This window comes from Nycticebus coucang, chromosome 10 (genome assembly GCF_027406575.1).
Source record: "Nycticebus coucang isolate mNycCou1 chromosome 10, mNycCou1.pri, whole genome shotgun sequence".
NCBI classification, from domain to species: Eukaryota; Metazoa; Chordata; class Mammalia; order Primates; family Lorisidae; genus Nycticebus; species Nycticebus coucang.
In genome coordinates this window covers 104073935-104091731 of record NC_069789.1, presented here as the reverse complement: position 1 = coordinate 104091731, position 17797 = coordinate 104073935, and the positions used below count along the sequence as shown (strand labels likewise).

The window sequence follows — 17797 nt, the reverse complement described above, 5'->3', positions numbered from 1 at the left end:
AGAAAAGGAGACTACATCTTCCCTGTGGTGCTAGTTACCTTCTGTCACACTCTGGCCCCCACTGTCCTCCCCAACAGGCAGCCTAGATGGCAGCTTCTGTTACTCAGAGGTCTTCATGGAGGGAAGCTCTCTCCCTTTGGCCTCCATCCCAGATTTGCAGGCCCTGCATCTTGGGAGGGCTACCTGCCTTAAGGCTAGCTAACTTCCATCCCAATTCTATCATAATGTTAGGAAAGATGCTCCATCCACTTAGTTCCTAAAATAGGTATATTGGGATTGGGGTGCCATTCTAGTAGAGAGATAGCAGCTGCACACGGGAGGACTCGTGGGTCTTTATTGGCATCTGAAGAGGTGGCCCAGCCTTTAAGGCTAAGACAAGTGGGAGAGAAGCTGCTCTCCCCAGGCTCAATACCAATAGACTTTCTTGTATCTCCGGGTCTCCTGGATCCCCATAGCCTCCATCACCTCCTCTTGCAGTGTCTTTAGACGGGGCACGTAGGTTCTTTCTAGAGCATCTTCTACTGATGTATCTTTGGGGCCATCTGTTGAGCCAGAAGAAAGGAGAGGGGTGGGAGAACTTATCAATTTGTCTAAACATCCCTTCCTTTCCTCCTACCCATCCACTCCCACCTTCCTGTCCAGCCTCACCAATCCAGGTTTCAGGGATGATGCCATCAGCTCTGGGAAAATCAGGTTTGGGGATAATTCTCCCTGATCTCGTGGAAACTCGTACCCGCTCTCCTGCTTCAGTAAATCTCCACTCAATCTCAGTGGGTTTCCTGGTGGATAGAAGAGGTAAGCCTGGCCTGGGAGCCAGGTACCCTGCCACCCTCCAACCCAAAAGTAGAGGCAATGGTTGAAAACACCAAGGTTAACACTTTGTCTACTTTGTACTGGGGGTACTCACAGGGAGTCATGCCTGTGAGATAGCCCCTCAATTTCCAGAGCATCCAACCCACCATTCTCATTGGACAATACCTTCATGGACTCAAGAGGGTGAGAGACTCTCTGACCCATGTGCTTGCCTGTCCATAGGATCCACAAGTTTGACTTGGTGGTGGAGCAAGGGGGCTTCACTAGGAATCATGGTTCCCCTGTAATCCTTAGTCCTGCCAATGTAGCGGTAATGCTGTCCAAGAGAGGGAGGATATCAGAAAGCAGGGGTATGTGAAGGGGATTTGCCCGTGCTTCCCCAGTTGAAAAGTACAAGGTTCAGTACTACCACTAGTCCCTCAGCCATTCTCCTGCCATCCAGTACTGCTCTTAATGGAAACCACCCAGTACTGCTCTTATGGAAAGGGACAGGTGGGACAGGCTTCCTGAGCATGCCCATCCTCTCTTCACTTACTGTGTTCAGCCCTTCCAGGACCACCCAGTTTCGCTGCCGGATAACTTGAACCACTTTACCCTGCTTCCCAGCATCCTTGCCTTCTAGAATCTCCACCTATGGGAAGACATGAGGGTCAGGAAGGGGCATTTTTGCCCAGGACCTCCTCATCACTCTACGCTAAGGCTCTCACCATGTCCCCACAGAACAGATGCCAGTCTTCATCAGAGATGGGTTCTACAGCCACCGGGCGCCGTCTGGTCCCTGGGGGGTTCTTCCTTTTGTCTGCCAGGGAGCCTGGGCGGCTCATTCCATAGCGGTAATTGGGGGGCAAAGTGACTTTGGATGCCAAGGCTAGCAAGGCAGAGAGACGCATGGCTGAAAGCTGTGAGAAATCCCTTTGCCAGTGAAAGGCTTGGAAACCTTCCTTGTCAGCTTTGAGGGGTAGACAGGACAAAGAAGCAAGAAAAGAACATTTTTTAAAGCACTTACTTTGTTGCTCAATGGAACTCATTAACCTCTTCTAAGCTAGCTTCTTTTCTAAAAGTTTCAGAACTCAGGGCCAGAGTAGGATTATTGGGTCATAAATTTCCCAACTAATTATGTGCTCTAAGCCTCTCACTTCTCAATGACAGACTAAATTAATGCAGTAGTGAATGAACTGAGGGCAAAAATAATAAGCTATTCAGTGTATTGATCCCTTGCCATTTGGCAGGTACCATGATAAATGATTTCCTGTGTGATCTTATTTAAGCCTAAGGACAACTGATGAAGAAGGTGCCATGAATGTCATCTCATAGATACGAATGAACCCTAACTTTAAAGACAAAGTGCACTATAAGGTGAAAAGAGCCTGGACTGCAATGTCAGAATACCTGGGTCCGGTCCCGGCTCTGCCGTCATCTTTCCTGTATAACCCTAGGCAACTTAACTTCTGAGCTTCAGTCTCATCATCTATGAAATTTTGCAGGGTTGTAGGTGTCATTTAAATTATTTTTAATGGACGGGCCTGTAGCTCAGTGGGTAGGACACCAGCCACATACACTGCGACTGGCGGGTTAGAACCGGGCCTGGGCCAGCTAAAACAATAATGACAACTGCAAATTTGACAATTAAAAAAAACAAAAGGGCGGCACCTGTGGCTCAGTGAGTAGGGCGCCGGCCCCATACGCCGAGGGTGGCGGGTTCAAACCTAGCCCCGGCCAAACTGCAACAACAACAAAAAAAAATAGCCGGGCGTTGTGGTGGGCGCCTGTAGTCCCAGCTGCTCGGGAGGCTGAGGCAAGAGAATTGCATAAGCCCAAGAGTTAGAAGTTGCAGTGAGCCGTGTGAGCCACGGCACTCTACCAAGGGCGGTACAGTGAGACTCTGTCTCTACAAAAAAAAAAAAAAAAAAGAATCATTTTAAAGAGATAAATAAAAATCATATACAAGATGCAAGGAAAAAAACAACAAAAAAAATAAAATGTAAATAGATTCTCAACATTTCAAACACACACACAGACAAAATGACAACTGCAACAAAAAAAATAGCCGGGCGTTGTAGCAGGCACCGGTAGTCGCAGCTACTTGGGAGGCTGAGGTAAGAGAATCGCTTAAGCCCAAGAGTTTGAGGTTGCTATGAGCTGTGATGCCATGGCACTCTACCCAGGGTGACAGCTTGAGACTCTGTCTCAAAAAAAAAAAAAAAAAAAAATTATTTTTAATATTCTAACAAAGCAAGGTACAGAATAACATGGATAGTATTATCACTTTGGGTAAATTAAATTTTCATATTCTGGTATAAGCATAAATACCTAAAGGAAGGAAACAAAAATACTTTTTGGGGGGAAGATCAGTGTTTGGGAGTGTTACTTTCTATTTTGTTTCTTTCCATAATGACTGCGTTTCCTAACCGTATGTGTTTAAAAAATATATTAATGAGGGGCAATGCCTGTGGCTCAACGGAGTAGGGCGCAGACCTCATATGCCGGAGGTGGCGGGTTCAAACCCAGCTCTGGCCAAAAACTGCAAAAAAAAAAAAAAATATATATATATATATACACACATATATATATATAAAAGAAAGGCACCTGTGGCTCAAGGAGTAGGGCACTGGCCCCATATACCGGAGGTGGTGGGTTCAAACCCAGCCCCAGCCAAAAACTGCCAAAAAAAGAAAATATATATATATATATGTGTATATATATACACACACACACATATATAAATGAAATAGGCATTGTGGTGGGCACCTGTAGTCCCAGATACTTGGGAGGCTGAGGCAAGAGAATCACTTAAGCCCAAGAGTTTGAGGCTGCTGTGAGCTGTGATGCCACAGCACTCTACCAAGAGTGACAAAGTGAGACTCTGTCTCAAAAAAAAAAAAAAAAATTTATATATGTATACACACACACACACACATATATGACTGGGAGATGGATGCAGATTGGTTGCTTAAGTTCAGGAGTTCCAGAACAGCCTGAGCAAGAGCAAGTCACATCTCTACTAAAAATAGAAAAATTAACCAGGCATGATGGTGGGTGACTGTAGTCCCAGCTACTTGAGAGGCTGAGGCAAGAAGATCAATGGAGCTCAAGAGGTTGCTGTGAGCTATGATGACACCACTGCACTCTAGCCTGGGTGACAGAGTGAGACGCTGTCTTAAGAAAAAAAAATCAGGGCGGCGCCTGTGGCTCAGTCGGTAAGGCGCCAGCCCCATATACCAAGGGTGGTGGGTTCAAACCCGGCCCCGGCCAAACTGCAACCAAAAAATAGCCGGGCGTTGTGGTGGGCACCTGTAGTCCCAGCTACCCGGGAGGCTGAGGCAGGAGAATTGCTTAGGCCCAGGAGTTGGAGGTTGCTGTGAGCTGTGTGAGGCCACGGCACTCTACAGAGGGCCATAAAAGTGAGACTCTGTCTCTACAAAAAAGAAAAAAAAAATCAATGGGTTAACTGAACATTGCAATATTCGGTCATTTTTTTTCTTTTTTTTTTTTTTCTTGAGACGAGTCTCATTTTGTAGCCCTTGGTAGAGTGCCGTAGCATCACAGTTCACAGCAACCTCAAACTCTTGGGCTCCAGTGATCCCTTTGCCTCAGCCTCCCGAGTAGCTAGGACTACAGGCGCCCGCCACAACACCCGGCTATTTTTGGAGACGAGATCTCACTCTGGTTTAGGCTGGTCTTGCAACTGTGAGCTCAGGCAATCCACCAACCTTGGCCTCCCAAGTGCTGGGATTACAGACGTGAGCCACCGCGCCCCGCCCCACAGATGTTTATTTTCTTTCCCTCCTCAATCGGGAGGCCGGTGCCCCTTTTGCAGTAAGGCTTTCACCGCATGTTCTGGAGGTGCCGTGCAATGTAGCAGGGTCGAATATCTTACCCCACCAGTCTCATCCCAGGTGCGAACCCCGATGGCGGATACCGCCAGACCCATCAGTCTTCAGCACCCACCAGACCCAAGTTTTCGGTGCAGAGAAACCCCAGGGAGGCGACAGAGCCACAGCCAGGGAAAAGGACGGGCCCTTCCAGCACCTGCCTCCCGGACGAACCCCGCAAACGCAACACACAGCGGCCACTCGGCCCTCACCTCGGGCTCCCGCTGCACCGCGGGGCCGCCGCTTAGCACCTCTGCGCGTGGCACCAGCCCCGCCCGCCGACTTTCTGGGAAATGTAGTCTATTCAAAAAGCGGAAGCTCAACTTTGAAGCTAGTCTCTCAGCATGCTGGGAGTTGTGGTCCACCGATCCGAAATAAGCTGGAAACAGGAAATTTGGCCGAGGCAGGAAATCGAGGAAGCAGACACCGCTGGAGCATGTCGGGAACTGGAAGGCTAGCGGGTTAGACTGACGCGCCAGTATGTTCCCGCACATGCCCGCGAGGTGGCTGCTGGGAATTGTAGTTTCTAGAGAAGATAGCTCCATTTTCTAGTTTATCTGTGGCTTCCTGTTAAAGGCAACGGGCCTCTTCCCTTTTCAGGCAAGACTACAGCTGATACTCTCCCAGGCCTTCTTAGCAGAAGGGGCTAAGGTATATTCAAAAACTGCCATGAGGCTTTCCAAAGAGAATGAAATGGGGACCTCCCAACGGTTTATGATGTAGCCTCAAAATGTCAGGATCTGGGAAGAACCTCAGATGTGATACAATCCTCATCCTGCTAAACTTGGGAGTATTGCACTCTAACCTCTTTCCCCTACCACGCTATTGCCAGTTAGGGGTGGCAGGCACCCCCAGCACTAACAAGGAGAAATAATTATTCTCTCCATTCTTTGGATTGCCCTTTGGGGTCAGAGGTGTTTCTACAGCCAGCCCAAACTTCCATTTCCGTGACCATCATGGGCAATGGCTGACACTGGTACCCACTTCTTGTGCAAACTTAAAAAAAATCCTTCCAGGTGTTCATGAGGTAACCCGGGTTGAACTGTGGCTGGGGAGGAGGGGTAGAATGTACAGTGTGGTTTACTCTAGGACTCTGCCCTCATACAGAATTTTGGATTTCCAACAGCCTGGGTAGGCACCCCCTACCTCAATCTGAAAGGATCTGGAAACCATTTGCATTCTCTTCCCCAACTCCCTCTCTTCAGTTAACCAACACCCACCCACAAAGAATCAGTCAGAATCCAATATAGTAATCAACGGGTTTTATTTTCCTAGAACTGAAATCGTCTACGGTTCTCAGCGCTAAACTTCCAAAGCTACAGTCAGCAATTTTTCATCAGAGCCCAAGGGAGAGGGGCCAAGGTAAAAGAGACAAGAGAAGCATGGAGAGACCACTGGGAAGGGGATGGGAGAGGGCACTTACTTCCCTCTGTCCTCTCAGCTGGTTACAAGTCTTAATCTGGTGACAGCACTGAGGGGACCAGGGCGGGTGTGTAGGTAGGAAATGACACTGGAAGGAACCCAAAGCCCCAGCTACAAAAAGAAAGTCATCAAGCCCCAAATAGAAGGGGAACCTGCCAGTGCACCTCAGAAATGGGAGTGACAGTGGGGAAGAAAGGAGCAGAATGAGGAGCACACAAAGGGTTAGGGGGTCTTTAAAATTTTTTTTGTAATTTTCTTTTATTAAAAACATTTCCTAAAAAATGTATCTTTTCCTTTATGTCTGGGTGATACATGACTGAGACCTGGCCTTGAGCAGTGTGGGAAAGGAAAAAGGCAGTGAGGGGTCTCTCCAGGGCATCTCATCTCTGGCTCCAGTGATCTAAAAGGGGACAGATACTCCCCAACACTCCCATCCAAATGGGTAAGAGTTAACCCTTCAGATTTCCTTGGACCAAACAACTGCGAAGCCCCTAAATCTTTTGATGATAAACTACAACTCCCAAAACTCCTGGGGTGGGCAAAAGGAAGAATGTGTGTTGTCAATCATTGAGAATTTATAGAAGGGAGCTCCTCCTCCACAGGCTGTCCCAGTTTCTATGAATCCATGAAGCTGGGATAATAGGTGTGGGAGAGGACATGAGCTCAAGACAATGCCACCCTCCAACGAGACCCCCCACTACACTTGAGGATTGTCCCTCCTAGGACCCAGAAGCCCATCCTGCTACTTATGCTACATCCTTTCCACTCCTGTCTCTTATCCAAACCTAGGGAGGGAGAAGGGTGTCGGGAGGTGGAAACAGCTGGTCTAGGCCTCAGAAGAAGCTAGAAAACAGCTCCAAGCAGAAACACAATGGCCTTATCTCATCCCAGGGAGCAGAGGACACGTCCCTGACTCAGATCACAGAGGTGTAGGAACCTAGAGGTGAGGGCCAGGTGGCCTAACCCATCCAAGTCAATTTCTAGGGATGATGGGTTTGGAGTGGGGAAAGTGAATGGAAGAGGAGAGGGGCTTGGGGTGGGAAAGGGGTTCCCAGTTTGTAAGCCATGGCCAGTTTCCCCAGTAGCACCCAGACAGCAGCAGGAACGGGGTAGGGGCTCCTCTTGAAACATTGGTGGCTACAGGCTGCAGGGGAGGGTTGGAGGAGAGAAGGGTTAATGGTGTGGCCTTGGCCTGGCCTTGCCCCAGCCAGTGCTGGTCTCCTGGGAGAGCCCAGCCTGCCTCCCAGGAGGCTGACCACTGTAGGCCTCTCTCCTCCTCTCCACAAGTGGCTGGGCCCTCCCAGCCCAGCTGCCAAAAGGGCAGGGGGCTCACTCACCTCTCATGATCTCTGACGCCCAGAGCCTCAGCATCTTCCTTGACAGCCTCTTCCTCCTCCTCCTCCTCTTCTTCTTCCTCCTGAGGAGGCCCCCGGCCAGAGCCTGGCTCAGAGGGGGTGCTATTCTTCTCCACCTCCACAGGGAAGGGCCTCTCACCCTCCAAGGTGGCTGCCTCCTTCTCTTCCCCTTCAGGGTCTTCTGCCTCCTTGGGACGTTTAGGGGAGTCCTGGGCAGGGTAAGCAGAGGGCTGAGACTGGAGACACAGGACACCAGCCACCTATCCTTGTTCCCACTCTTCGGAGGGTACCTCCTGGGCTGATACCTACAACCCTTCCCCAGCCTTCTAACTGGCTGAAATGTCTTCTGTGTTCCTTTGCTCAGCAGGGGACTCCCCAAGACTAGGGTTGGATCTATCTCAGCCTAAGTAGGAGCAGGCCTTCCTCAGACTGGGCACTCCTGAGGCAGAGATTGCCCTTGTGGGAATACCCGCCAAGGATGCTCCAGGGGCCCAGGCCCCCATTGGGCGACAGTTACCTCTAGCAGGTCCCCTGCTCTCCTCTTCAGCACCCCCTTTTCATTCTTCTCCTTGGCTGGCTCATCGATGACCAGCTTCCCTTCCTCATCACTGCTACCTTCTGCATTCCCCTTCTTATCACCATCGCCCTCTGTGGCTTCAGGCTCAGGCTCAGGCTCTTCCACGCAGCTCTTTTTCTGGGAGGACTGCAGCAGAGATACCAGAGGTTGAGTGGCACCAGTGTCTGCCATGCTTGACCCCCTCCCCAGACCCCTCCCTCGGCCACTCACTCCTTCCTTTTCCCCACCTCTCCCCCACCCCCACCCAGGTGCCCAGTCTCACAAGTGATTTGAGACCCACCTCTGTCGGATTAGCCCCGGGGTAAACCCACTGGCCGGGCAGGCAGGGCTCTGTGCAGGAGGGGGGAGGGCTGGAGCAGGAGGCAAAACCTCGGGTCAACTTCTCCCAAAGGGAGCTGGGACCCTTTCCCCGCCAACCCCCGCCCCCCACCCTCCCGCCTCATCCTGCCCGGCTCACGAGCACCTCCTCCTGGAAGCCTTTGTGGAAAGAGTTAAGGCCATGTCCTATACTCACACTGGGCCTAACAAAGGCCTGTTCCCACTTACCGCCTTTATCCTGTTCTTGCCCCCAGGCCGCTAACAGATGGCTTTAACCACCGCTATATCACACACCCCAACCCCATCTCCTCTTGCAGGAAGCCCGCCTCCCCTCCCCCTCATGGCTCCTACCCTGAAAGCCCTGGTATTACTGATGACTAAGCATCATCTGTGGGCTCGGGGTTTCCAAAACCCATAGTCACACCTGCTTTCCAAGGGGTTTCTAGGGCAGATGGCAGCTCACCTGGTAGCCAGAAGCCTTGACAGTAGGGTTGTTCTCAATCTCCCATAGTCCCTCGCTGAACCCTTTCCTCTTGTTGGGCTTGCCAAACTTCTCCTTGGACTCCTCGTAAGGGAAGAGGTCTTTGGGGCCCAGGAATGCCCTGGTGAAAGATGGGGAGACTGTGCTCTCAAGCCCCTCACTGCCCCTGAGCTGCACAGCCTGATACAAAAAGGGCACCACCTCTCTTTTCCCAAAGTGGCTCTCCTAGGGCCCTCCCAACCTACATCCCCTTTGGCCTTCACTCACGTCTCGTGGGTCCCGAAAAAAAAGACTTGGTATTTGTTGGCTGTTGATTTCACGGCAGCCTCGGGCATCTCATCAATCTGTGGGTGAGAGGAGGAAAGTAAGCATGAGCTAGAGTCCCAAGATTTCAAGTTTGAGGCAGGGACACTGACCTCTACACCACATTTGTATAAAACCAGAGTGAGAGAGACCCAGATTAGAGAGGTGGCTTTTGGACCATTTTTAGCAGTGGAACTTTGTTCAAATGAAGTCAGACATGGAAACCCAACAGAAGCCTAGGAGTCCCTTCCTCTCCTTTGCCAATCAGACCACACGAATACTGCCCCGACATGTCCAGGTCCTGGCCACAAAGCCCTTGTCTTTGCCATCACCCTTGTCCAACCACTGTCCTCTCTTACCTGGAGTAAAACATAGCCTTTCCCAAAGCTTATTCTCTACCTTGAGCTAGGCTGGGCCTTGCAAAATACCCATGCAAGCACCTCAGCTTTTTGCTTCAAACTATTTTTTTTTTTTTGAGACAGAGTCTCATTTTGTTACCCTTGATAGAATGCCATGGCGTCACAGCTCATAGCAACCTCAAACTCTTGGGCTCAAGCGATTCTCTTGTCTCACCCCCCCAAATAGTGGGGACCATAGACACCTGCTACAACACCTGACTATTTTTTTTAAAGATGGTCTCGCTCTTGCTCAGGGTAGTCTCAAACTCCTAAGCTCAGGCAATCCACTGGCCTCCCAGAGTGCTAGGATTACAGGTGTGAGTCACTACGCCCAGCCTTGCTTCAAACTTTCTAATATGTTTATAAGACTCCAGGGTCCACCTCGTCACCTCTCCTCCACAATGGCAAGTTGTGAATCCCAGCTCTGCCACCATTTGTATGATCTTAGGCTACTTACTGAACCTCTCTTTGTTTTAGTGTTCTCATCTGTAAAAGGGAGAGAGTCACAGTGTTGTGAGGATTTAACAATCCTAACTTGGCAGGCATCCTATGCTATCATCAACCTATTACAGGATGCTACTCTTTCTGTTCCAACCATGTTGTTCTTTTAGCCTCTCATATTAAATCCTGATCATTGGCCCGGCACTGTGGCTCACGCCTGTAATCCTAGCACTCTGAAAGGCCAAGGCAGGTGGATTGCCTAAACTCACAAGTTCGAAACCAGCCTGAGCTAGAGCAAGACTCCTCTCTAAAAATAGCCAGGTATTGTGGGGGCACCTGTAGTCCCAGCTACTTAGGAGGCTGAGTCAAGAGAATCACTAGAGCCCAAGAGTCTGAGGTTGCTGTGAGCTATGACACCACAGCACAGCACTCTACTGGTGGCAAAGCGAGACTCTGTCTCCAAAAGAAAAAAAAATCCTGATCATCCATCCACCTTGGCTCCATCATCACTTCTTTAAGAAAGTTTCCGCATTACTCCTGACATAGTGGGCGCTCCTTGGGTAACTTTCCTAACGCTTCCTCACAGTGCTTTGTAAAATTTCATTGTCACACTGATTAATATTACTATGTGACTAATGTGTATGTGGATTATCTGGACTAGATCTATCCTGAGGTTAGAGATCAGGTCTGTTTTTATCTCTGCACAGTGCCCAACATACAGTAGTAGGTGCACAGTAAATACTTGCTGAATTAATCTATGACACAGATAAAAGGAGACTGCTCTTTAGCTGGGCCTGGTGGCCTCCACCTTAAGTCCCAGATACTTGGGAGGCTGAGATAGGAGGATCACTTGAGCCCAGGAGTTCAAGGTTCAAAGTCACAATGAGCTAACACCAGCCTGAACAAAGTGATACCTGTTCCTAAAGGGGGGGCTTCGGCGGTGGAAAGAGAGAGAGAGACTGCTGTGGCTGAAGTGGAAGAGTGAGGTCAAAGGACTATAATTCGGGGAACACTTTGAAAGGCACCTTAATCAAAGTCCTTTTACAAGATGGGAAAACTGAGTCCAGAAAAGAAGCGATCTGCCTATAATAAGAGAGTGATTCGGCCGGGCCTCAGCGCTGGGAATGACCCCCAGGCTGCACATGTGCCGGGCAGGGTTGAGGTCAGGGAACGCGGCGGCAGGGGCCCAGCCAGCCTCGGCGGGCGGGCGGGGACTACAACTCCCGGCGACGCTCGCAGCAGCCCGACAGTTGGGCTCCCGCGGACCGGGGCCAGGTGGCCATATTGACGGGGCCCCGGGCGCACACAGGAGAGACTGACAGGCCGAGGCAGCGACTAATACACAGAGACAGGGACAGAGACTTGACTGGGGACCCGAGGAGACAGGAAGGCTGGGGAACTGGAATGAGCCGACACACGCCCAGGGGAGGGCCTGGGGCCTGGGCAGGAATGTAAGGGGCATATCTTCCCTAGAAGTGGGCGTCTTCAGGCTGCTAGGCACCTCCTCCTTTGCCGAGTGGCCTCTGGGGACAGAGGTCCAGCCCTTCCCCCCAGGAAGGGCCAGCACAAACTGGGCCCTCCCCACAACCAGAAGACGCTGGGGTGTGAGCAGGGGTGGAAAGGCACGCGGTTCCCCCTCAAACACGATCTCCATCGCCATAACAACCCAACCCCGCCCCCGGGGCCACTCAGCAACTAGGAATGTGGCCGCCCCTCCCCCTCTTCTCTCTGGATTGGGAGGGTACACTAACACATACCCCACCCCCATGCCTGGAGTCTGGCACCTGGGTCCCTGCCTGTGCTGGAAACAACTAGAGGATTGGTGTTGCAGGGGATTCGGGAGGGGGAATCCATCCCAAGAAGCCCGACCTGGGGCAGGGGCAGAGGAGCCAGTAGTCAGCCAGGACACCTGGGTCGGGTTACCAGCTAGCTCCTCACCCTCCTCTCTAAGTGGGAGGCAGAAAACAGAATGAGGGCCTCCAGGCTTAGAGATCCCAGGAGACAGGCATAGGACAATAATAGCAAAAGCCTCTCTTGGCTTTTCTTCTCAGTGATCTGTGTGCACCCAGACCCAGAGGTGGGGGTGGGAACCAAGGGTCTAAGGCTGGAATGCAGCTGGAAACTTTGATCTCTGCATTTAGAGTGCCCACATCTGAGCCAGGCCATTAATTTGCTCACAGTAAATATGTTGTAAAAGAGAAACTGAGGCTCAGGAAGTGGGGGCAGGGTAAGTGAAGAGTCAGAAATGAGGAAACATGAAGTTCTCTCCATGATCACAAGCTGCAAAGCTGCTGTCTCCAGCCAAGCAAACTTAAGAGACAAATGGCTGAACAGTGTGGCAGGGAACCCAGGCCACCAGCTAGCTGCCCAGCCCCAGGGGTGGTGGAGAAACAAAGAACGGATGGGATTAAAAATAGAACAAGACACACCAGATACAGCCCTGCTGACTTCTAGAGACACACAGAGTAGGTCTAGACTAAGGAGAGGACAGGGGCTTGGGCAGATGGGCATCTGCCCCCAAAGGGTCACTCCATCCCCCCACCTTGACTGTCAGTGTTTGTGGGGGAAGGGCCAGAAGAGGTGTGCTCTTCTCACTTAGTGGAATTCCCAAACCCTCAACTCAGAAAGGAGAAAAATCCTTTCCTTCTGTAATGGTACATCCATCCCTTAAGCTACAAAGGAAGTCTTTTCTTGCATTTAGGAGTGAAAGGCAGTTCTTCCTTGATGTAGAGGATGTGAGGTCTCAAGAGAACCTTGTCCCCCAGTACCAATAGTTGTCTCCCAGGCGGTGCCTCTATTTCCAGGCTGTGACTCAGAACAAATGAGTCAAGGCTAAGTGGGCCAGGGTGGAGCCATATAGTGCTGAGGACCCTATAGTATCCCCTCCATTAGACAACAGACGAGAGGACTCTGCTATCTCTTAGCCATTCTTGGGATCCAGGCAAGTTACTTCTGCAGCCTGGGCCCATCCAGCCCCACATTTACCCCCTCAGAATCTGCCCAATCCCATCAGATAGGCCTGAGCATACAACAGCCCATCCTCCCCAGCCCATGGATATCCTCCAAGGTCTGAAAAGAAATCTGAGTTTTCAGGAGGAACAGGGAAAGAGGACAAACAACTCTCCCCCAACATCGGACTATAAACAGGCCCTAGGATCACCTACCCAGCACTTAGGAAAGCTAAGCAGAGACTGGCTGCCAGCCAGGGTTCTGACCACCACACCCAGGGCTGAGGCCCAACCTGACCCAGGAACCGGAAAATCTGGGGCAGGAGACAGTTGGGGCCAGGAAAGTGTGGCAAGTCCAAGAGGCAGAAAAGAGAAGGTGCTGGGGGAGGGGTCATGGGAGGCCCTCAGGTTTTCTGGGATTGTGAAACAGGAAGCAGAGAAAGGAGGAAAGAACCTGAGGGGAAAAAAATCCCTGAAATCTTGGAGGTTAACTGTTAAATGGCTGGAGATCCCCCAGGAAGCTAGGCAGGAGGAAGAGGGAAGAAGGTTAAGATGGACTCACACCATCCTTCCAGGCAGGTCCTGCCTATCACGTGGTGACTCTGGCTAGGCCCTTTTAGTCTCACCCATCCTCCCCAGCAGCAGGGAGTGAAGAAGAAGGTCCACACCTTCTTCATTTTTTTTTTGGAGACAGAGTCTTACTTTGTCACGCTTGGTAGAGTGCTATGGTATCATAGCTCACAGCAATCTCAAACTCTTGGGCTAGCGATCTTCTTGCCTTAGCCTCCCAAGTGGCTGGGACTACAGGTGCCTGCCACAACGCCCAGCTATTTTTAGAGACAGGGTCTCTTGCTCAGGCTGGTCTCCAACTCCTGAGCTCAGGTGATCCACTGGCTTCAGCCTCCCAAAGTGCTAGGATTACTGGAGTGAGTAACCTCATCTGGCTCTTAAGTAGCCTTCATTATGACTGAAGATTCTAGCTGCCCAGTGGATGGATGGGGTGGTAAGGTTCCTACTCCTCATCCATCTCAGAGGGGCTGGGCACTGCCACTAAGACAGGGTCCAAGAAAGGGTGAAGAGACTCAGATCTGGGGCGGCGCCTGTGGCTCAAAGGAGTAGGGCGCCAGCCCCATATGCCAGAAGTAACGGGTTCAAACCCAGCTCCGGCCAAAAACTGCAAAAAAAAAAAAAAAAAGAGACTCAGATCTGCCTGTTCTCTGGGGACTGGGGGTGGGGGGGAATGTGTCTGGGAAATAACAGCTTTGAGTGTAACCTCCCCTCAATTGTTACAGTCAAGAGCCAGAGCCAGGCAAAGTGTGGGGCCGTATTTCTCTAAGATCCAGTCTCATCTTTCTACCCCAATTCTCACTTTATCTAAGAGGTACAGGCCTTGACAGAGGAAGGAACTCTGCCTCCCCTATCATACCCTTCTGGAACCGAGGGTAAAGAGGCACTGCTATCACTCCATGGCCAGCAGAAACCTGAGGGACTTCCTCAAAGGGGCCAGTGGCTCACAGGACCCACACTAGCCCCTTCTGTGTATCCCTACCCCCCTCACCTGATCCAGAAAGGGTTCCCCCACAGCCTACATTATAGCTAACACCCCCTCCCCAGAGCTTGGCAGAGCCTCTGGACTTTGTCCCACCCTCAGGAGGCAGGAGCAGTAGAGACCTGGGTTAAGTTCTTGCTCTGCCCACTAGGGCCTTGGCTTCTGGGCCAAGAAGCCAGTTGGATCAAAGGGTGCAGGGTAAAGTACAGGACAGTTCATACACCACACACATACATACACACAAGGCTATCTGGGGCCCTCCCTGCCCCCTTAGGAGGCCTTGAAAGCTGGAGCAGCCCTCCAATTCCAGAGGCCAGGCCTTATTGATCCACCCTAAAGTTTCAAGGAACAAGGAGCTCAAGGAATCTGGGATAACTGCACACTTCTCAGGAGTAGGGTACAGAGTGAGGAAGGGTCTTCTGGGCTTTTCAGAGTGACTCCAAAGTTGGCCTGACGTCTAAATGAGTCTGGAACAGTTTCCTAAGCTCAGACACACTCTGAGCAGAGCAACTCAAAGCCATAAGGCAAGTCCTTCTGCACTCGGTCACCTCCCCAAACCTGTTTCTGCCCTTGTATTTCACTCTACAGGAGTTCTAGACTCTAGGGGACTAAGATATGCCCTTGCCCAATACCAAAAGCCCTATACACCAAATTTATTTTATTTTATTTTTGGCTGGGGCTGGGTTTGAACTGCCACCTCCGGCATATGGGGCGGCGCCTTACTCCTTTGAGCCACAGGTGCTGCCCAACCAAGTTTATTTTAAAGTCCTCGGATGCACCTTCCCACATCAGTGACCCCCCACTTTCCTCCAGCAACCGGTAACTTCTCATCCTCCTCACTTAACCTCTTCTCAGTTCTTAGGGAAACATGATGAACATCCCAGGCTTGGCTTTTGACCCCTCCCCACACACTCACATCTGGCCAGGTGCTGGAGGTGAGGGGACTTACATTGGCCGGCTTAATCAGTCACATGGCACATATGCTCACATCTAGGGCGTGAGGGGACTCAGACTCCCCTACCCTAGTAAGAGGCAGCCGGACTGTAGTTCCCAACCCCCCAATGGGTCCCTGCCACCCTCAGTCCCAAATTTAAACTGGCAGCATCTGGAGGCCTGTATTTGTGGAGCCAAAGGCTTGATAAATTATGGCGAATAATTTCCAAGCCAGGTGGACACCTTTTTAATACGGCCGCCAACATTCCTCGACCCTCACAACTTCAGACCTCTTATGGATGCCTCAAACCAAAGTTTTCTAGAAGCAAACTCCGCCTCCACCTATCCCTCTCCGTGCTGGGATCCTAAACCATATATCCAGTAAGAGTTTGAACTGGGGGCGACAATGAAGAAACTGGGGGTTTCTAAGGGATCCCAGAGGGAGGTGGCGTGGGAGGAATAACACCACCCGTCCAAACACAGGCTGCGTGCCTGAAGCCGCTGGGAGTGTGGGGGCTGGGGGACGGAACTTAGCACGCGGAGCCAAGGGCCGGGAAGTGACCCGCACCCTCGGATCCCCACGCCGCGCACACGCCTCTACCCGCGGACGCCGTACCCGCCAGGTGTCGGCCCCCCCACCCCTCCTGCTTCCACCATTATATAACCGGCGGGTGGGTTACAAGACAACAGGGAAAGGGTCGGTGAGCCTGATGCCCCCTGCTCCCCTCCCCCGCTCCGCGCGGAGCGCTTGTGCCCTCCTGGGTGTTATGCAATTCGAGCCCGCGGGCGGATAGGGGCGCGGGCCGCGCTGCTCACCCGGGCCGGCCAGTGTGGGTAGCCTTTCATCTTGGCGAACACTAGGTCCCCGCATTTGTACTCCTTCTGCCGGTTGGATCGCGACATGGCGGGGCTCCGGGAACCCCGGGCTCCGCGCCGGGCCGGGAAGCGCGAGCCCAAGTTTGCGCGTGCGGCGGTAGCGGCGCCGCTCCGCTCCGGCCCTCGCGCGGCCCCCGCCTCGATGGTGGCCCCGGACCGGAGCTCCCGCGCGGCCACTGCGTCTCCACCCGCGCGCCGCACGGACGGGGCGGGCGCGGATCGGGTAAAGCTCCGGCGCAGAGGGTACGCGCTCGTGCAGTTGTTTGTGTTTGAAATTCAATTGCTCCCTCCTCCGCGCGAGGCCTCTTCCTCCACCCCCGGCCCGGTCCCTCCTCCTCCTCCTCCTCCTCCTCCTCCCCCCTCCTCCCGGCCCACTCCTCCTCCGCTCCCCCGCGCGCTCCCTCCCGCGGCTGTTCGATGCGCACGGCTTCTGGACGCCTGGTGCCTGCCACCGCTCGTCGCCCAACCTGGGGCCGCCTGGCGGCGCGCGGCGACATAGACCTGAGGAGCCGATCACCGAGCAAGCCGAGCAGGCTTTGTGTGCCCGCTGTAGGTGGGTGCGTGCCCGCCCGGGAGGAGCTGGCGCCTGGCTGGACAGAGTGGCCCCCGCCCCTCTCCTGCCCCGCAGGGCGCTCACACCCGCTGCCACAGGCAGAAAGTGTGGACGTCTACATTGGGGTCTCCCATCCCAATCCACGCATATTTGCTCAGCACACGCGGTCCTGGGCAGCATGCTATGCGCCCGGGGCTAGAGGCGCGGGAACATGCCTCTGTGCACAGGGTCCGCCCCGGGCCTCAACACGCTTACCGTCTTCTGGGGTCGTCCCGGAAACGTTGGCGATTTGAAACCTCGGGTTGGCCTTTGCCAAAGAGGAAAGGCTTGAGTGTGGTAGTCAGGAGACGGCCAAGTGGTTATGGCACAAAGTGGCTGCGTTCCGTGTGCATTAGGGCTTGGTTCTCAATGCTATTGCCTAGCAAAAGGGAATCCGGCTTTTATGACTAGCTATGCTACAAGGATGAGCTTTGTTCTAGTCACTAGTGGAAAAAGACAACGGAATGTAAATCCAAACCCTCCAATAAACTGTGAAGACCGAGGAGGCAGGTGCTACCTCTCTTGGGGGTGAACAGGGGCTGGATCTGAGAACCTCACAAACCTGGCGACTTTGAGCTGGGCCTTAAAGAATGCCAAATTCCGAGAGACTACGTTTTGGCCTAGGTTATATGCCAAGAAGGTCTCTTCCCATTAAGCTAAAGAAAACTACTGTAATTACATCTTTGATTTCCTGTCATTGTATGTCCCCAAATTCCAAACACCTGTGGTCTCTTAGAAGTAAGACATTTGGGGGCGGCCCCTGTGGCTCAAGGAGTAGGGCGCAGGTCCCATATGCCAGAGGTGGTGAGTTCAAACCCAGCCCTGGCCAAAAAACCAAAAAAAAAAAAAAAAGTAAGACATTTGTATCTCATGTTATAGTATATCCAGGCCCTTAAAATTCTGCAAGAAAACATGCTTG

At 52.2% G+C, this 17797-nt stretch overlaps 3 protein-coding genes across 7 annotated transcripts in view; all 3 read right to left on the bottom strand.

The window, feature by feature from the left end:
• LOC128596231 (G patch domain-containing protein 4) overlaps positions 1-3359 on the bottom strand; it is a 138863-nt gene extending 135504 nt beyond the window's left edge. For both annotated transcript variants that reach the window (XM_053605828.1, XM_053605829.1), the window contains exon 1: positions 2451-3359. The gene's annotated coding sequence lies outside the window, so the exon portion shown is untranslated. The remainder of the gene's footprint in view (positions 1-2450) is intronic.
• On the bottom strand, positions 313-5030 carry MRPL24 (mitochondrial ribosomal protein L24). 4 transcript variants are annotated; one of them, XM_053605831.1, is made up of 6 exons: positions 4898-5030; positions 1521-1762; positions 1349-1444; positions 1026-1129; positions 649-779; positions 313-542 (listed from the first exon to the last, which is right to left on the bottom strand). In XM_053605831.1, the coding sequence occupies exons 2-6, from the start codon at positions 1701-1703 to the stop codon at positions 406-408; spliced, it is 651 nt and encodes a 216-aa protein (XP_053461806.1). In that variant the 5' UTR covers positions 1704-1762; positions 4898-5030; the 3' UTR covers positions 313-405. The 4 variants fall into 4 exon arrangements, with proteins under 4 accessions (XP_053461806.1, XP_053461805.1, XP_053461808.1 ...); XM_053605830.1 differs by having other exon boundaries at positions 4843-4903; XM_053605833.1 differs by lacking the exon at positions 4898-5030 and adding an exon at positions 4762-4883.
• Positions 5031-5932: 902 nt separating this feature from the next.
• HDGF (heparin binding growth factor) lies at positions 5933-16622 on the bottom strand. The gene is made up of 6 exons (XM_053605814.1): positions 16227-16622; positions 9106-9182; positions 8821-8959; positions 7980-8165; positions 7445-7671; positions 5933-7251 (listed from the first exon to the last, which is right to left on the bottom strand). The coding sequence occupies exons 1-6, from the start codon at positions 16311-16313 to the stop codon at positions 7245-7247; spliced, it is 723 nt and encodes a 240-aa protein (XP_053461789.1). The 5' UTR covers positions 16314-16622; the 3' UTR covers positions 5933-7244.
• Between the last annotated feature and the right edge of the window lie 1175 nt (positions 16623-17797).

Excerpts from the sequence above, each read along its gene's own strand:
- MRPL24 (XM_053605831.1), bottom strand. The coding sequence starts at position 1,703 with ATGCGTCTCTCTGCCTTGCTAGCCTTGGCATCCAAAGTCACTTTGCCC. Across the intron at positions 780-1,025 it reads CTTGTGGATCCTATGGACAG|GAAACCCACTGAGATTGAGT; the intron begins GCAAGCACATGG and ends TCTATCCACCAG. Across the intron at positions 543-648 it reads CATCCCTGAAACCTGGATTG|ATGGCCCCAAAGATACATCA; the intron begins GTGAGGCTGGAC and ends CTGGCTCAACAG.
- HDGF (XM_053605814.1), bottom strand. The coding sequence starts at position 16,313 with ATGTCGCGATCCAACCGGCAGAAGGAGTACAAATGCGGGGACCTAGTG. Across the intron at positions 9,183-16,226 it reads ACCCACACTGGCCGGCCCGG|ATTGATGAGATGCCCGAGGC; the intron begins GTGAGCAGCGCG and ends TCTCACCCACAG. Across the intron at positions 7,672-7,979 it reads GAGCAGGGGACCTGCTAGAG|GACTCCCCTAAACGTCCCAA; the intron begins GTAACTGTCGCC and ends TACCCTGCCCAG.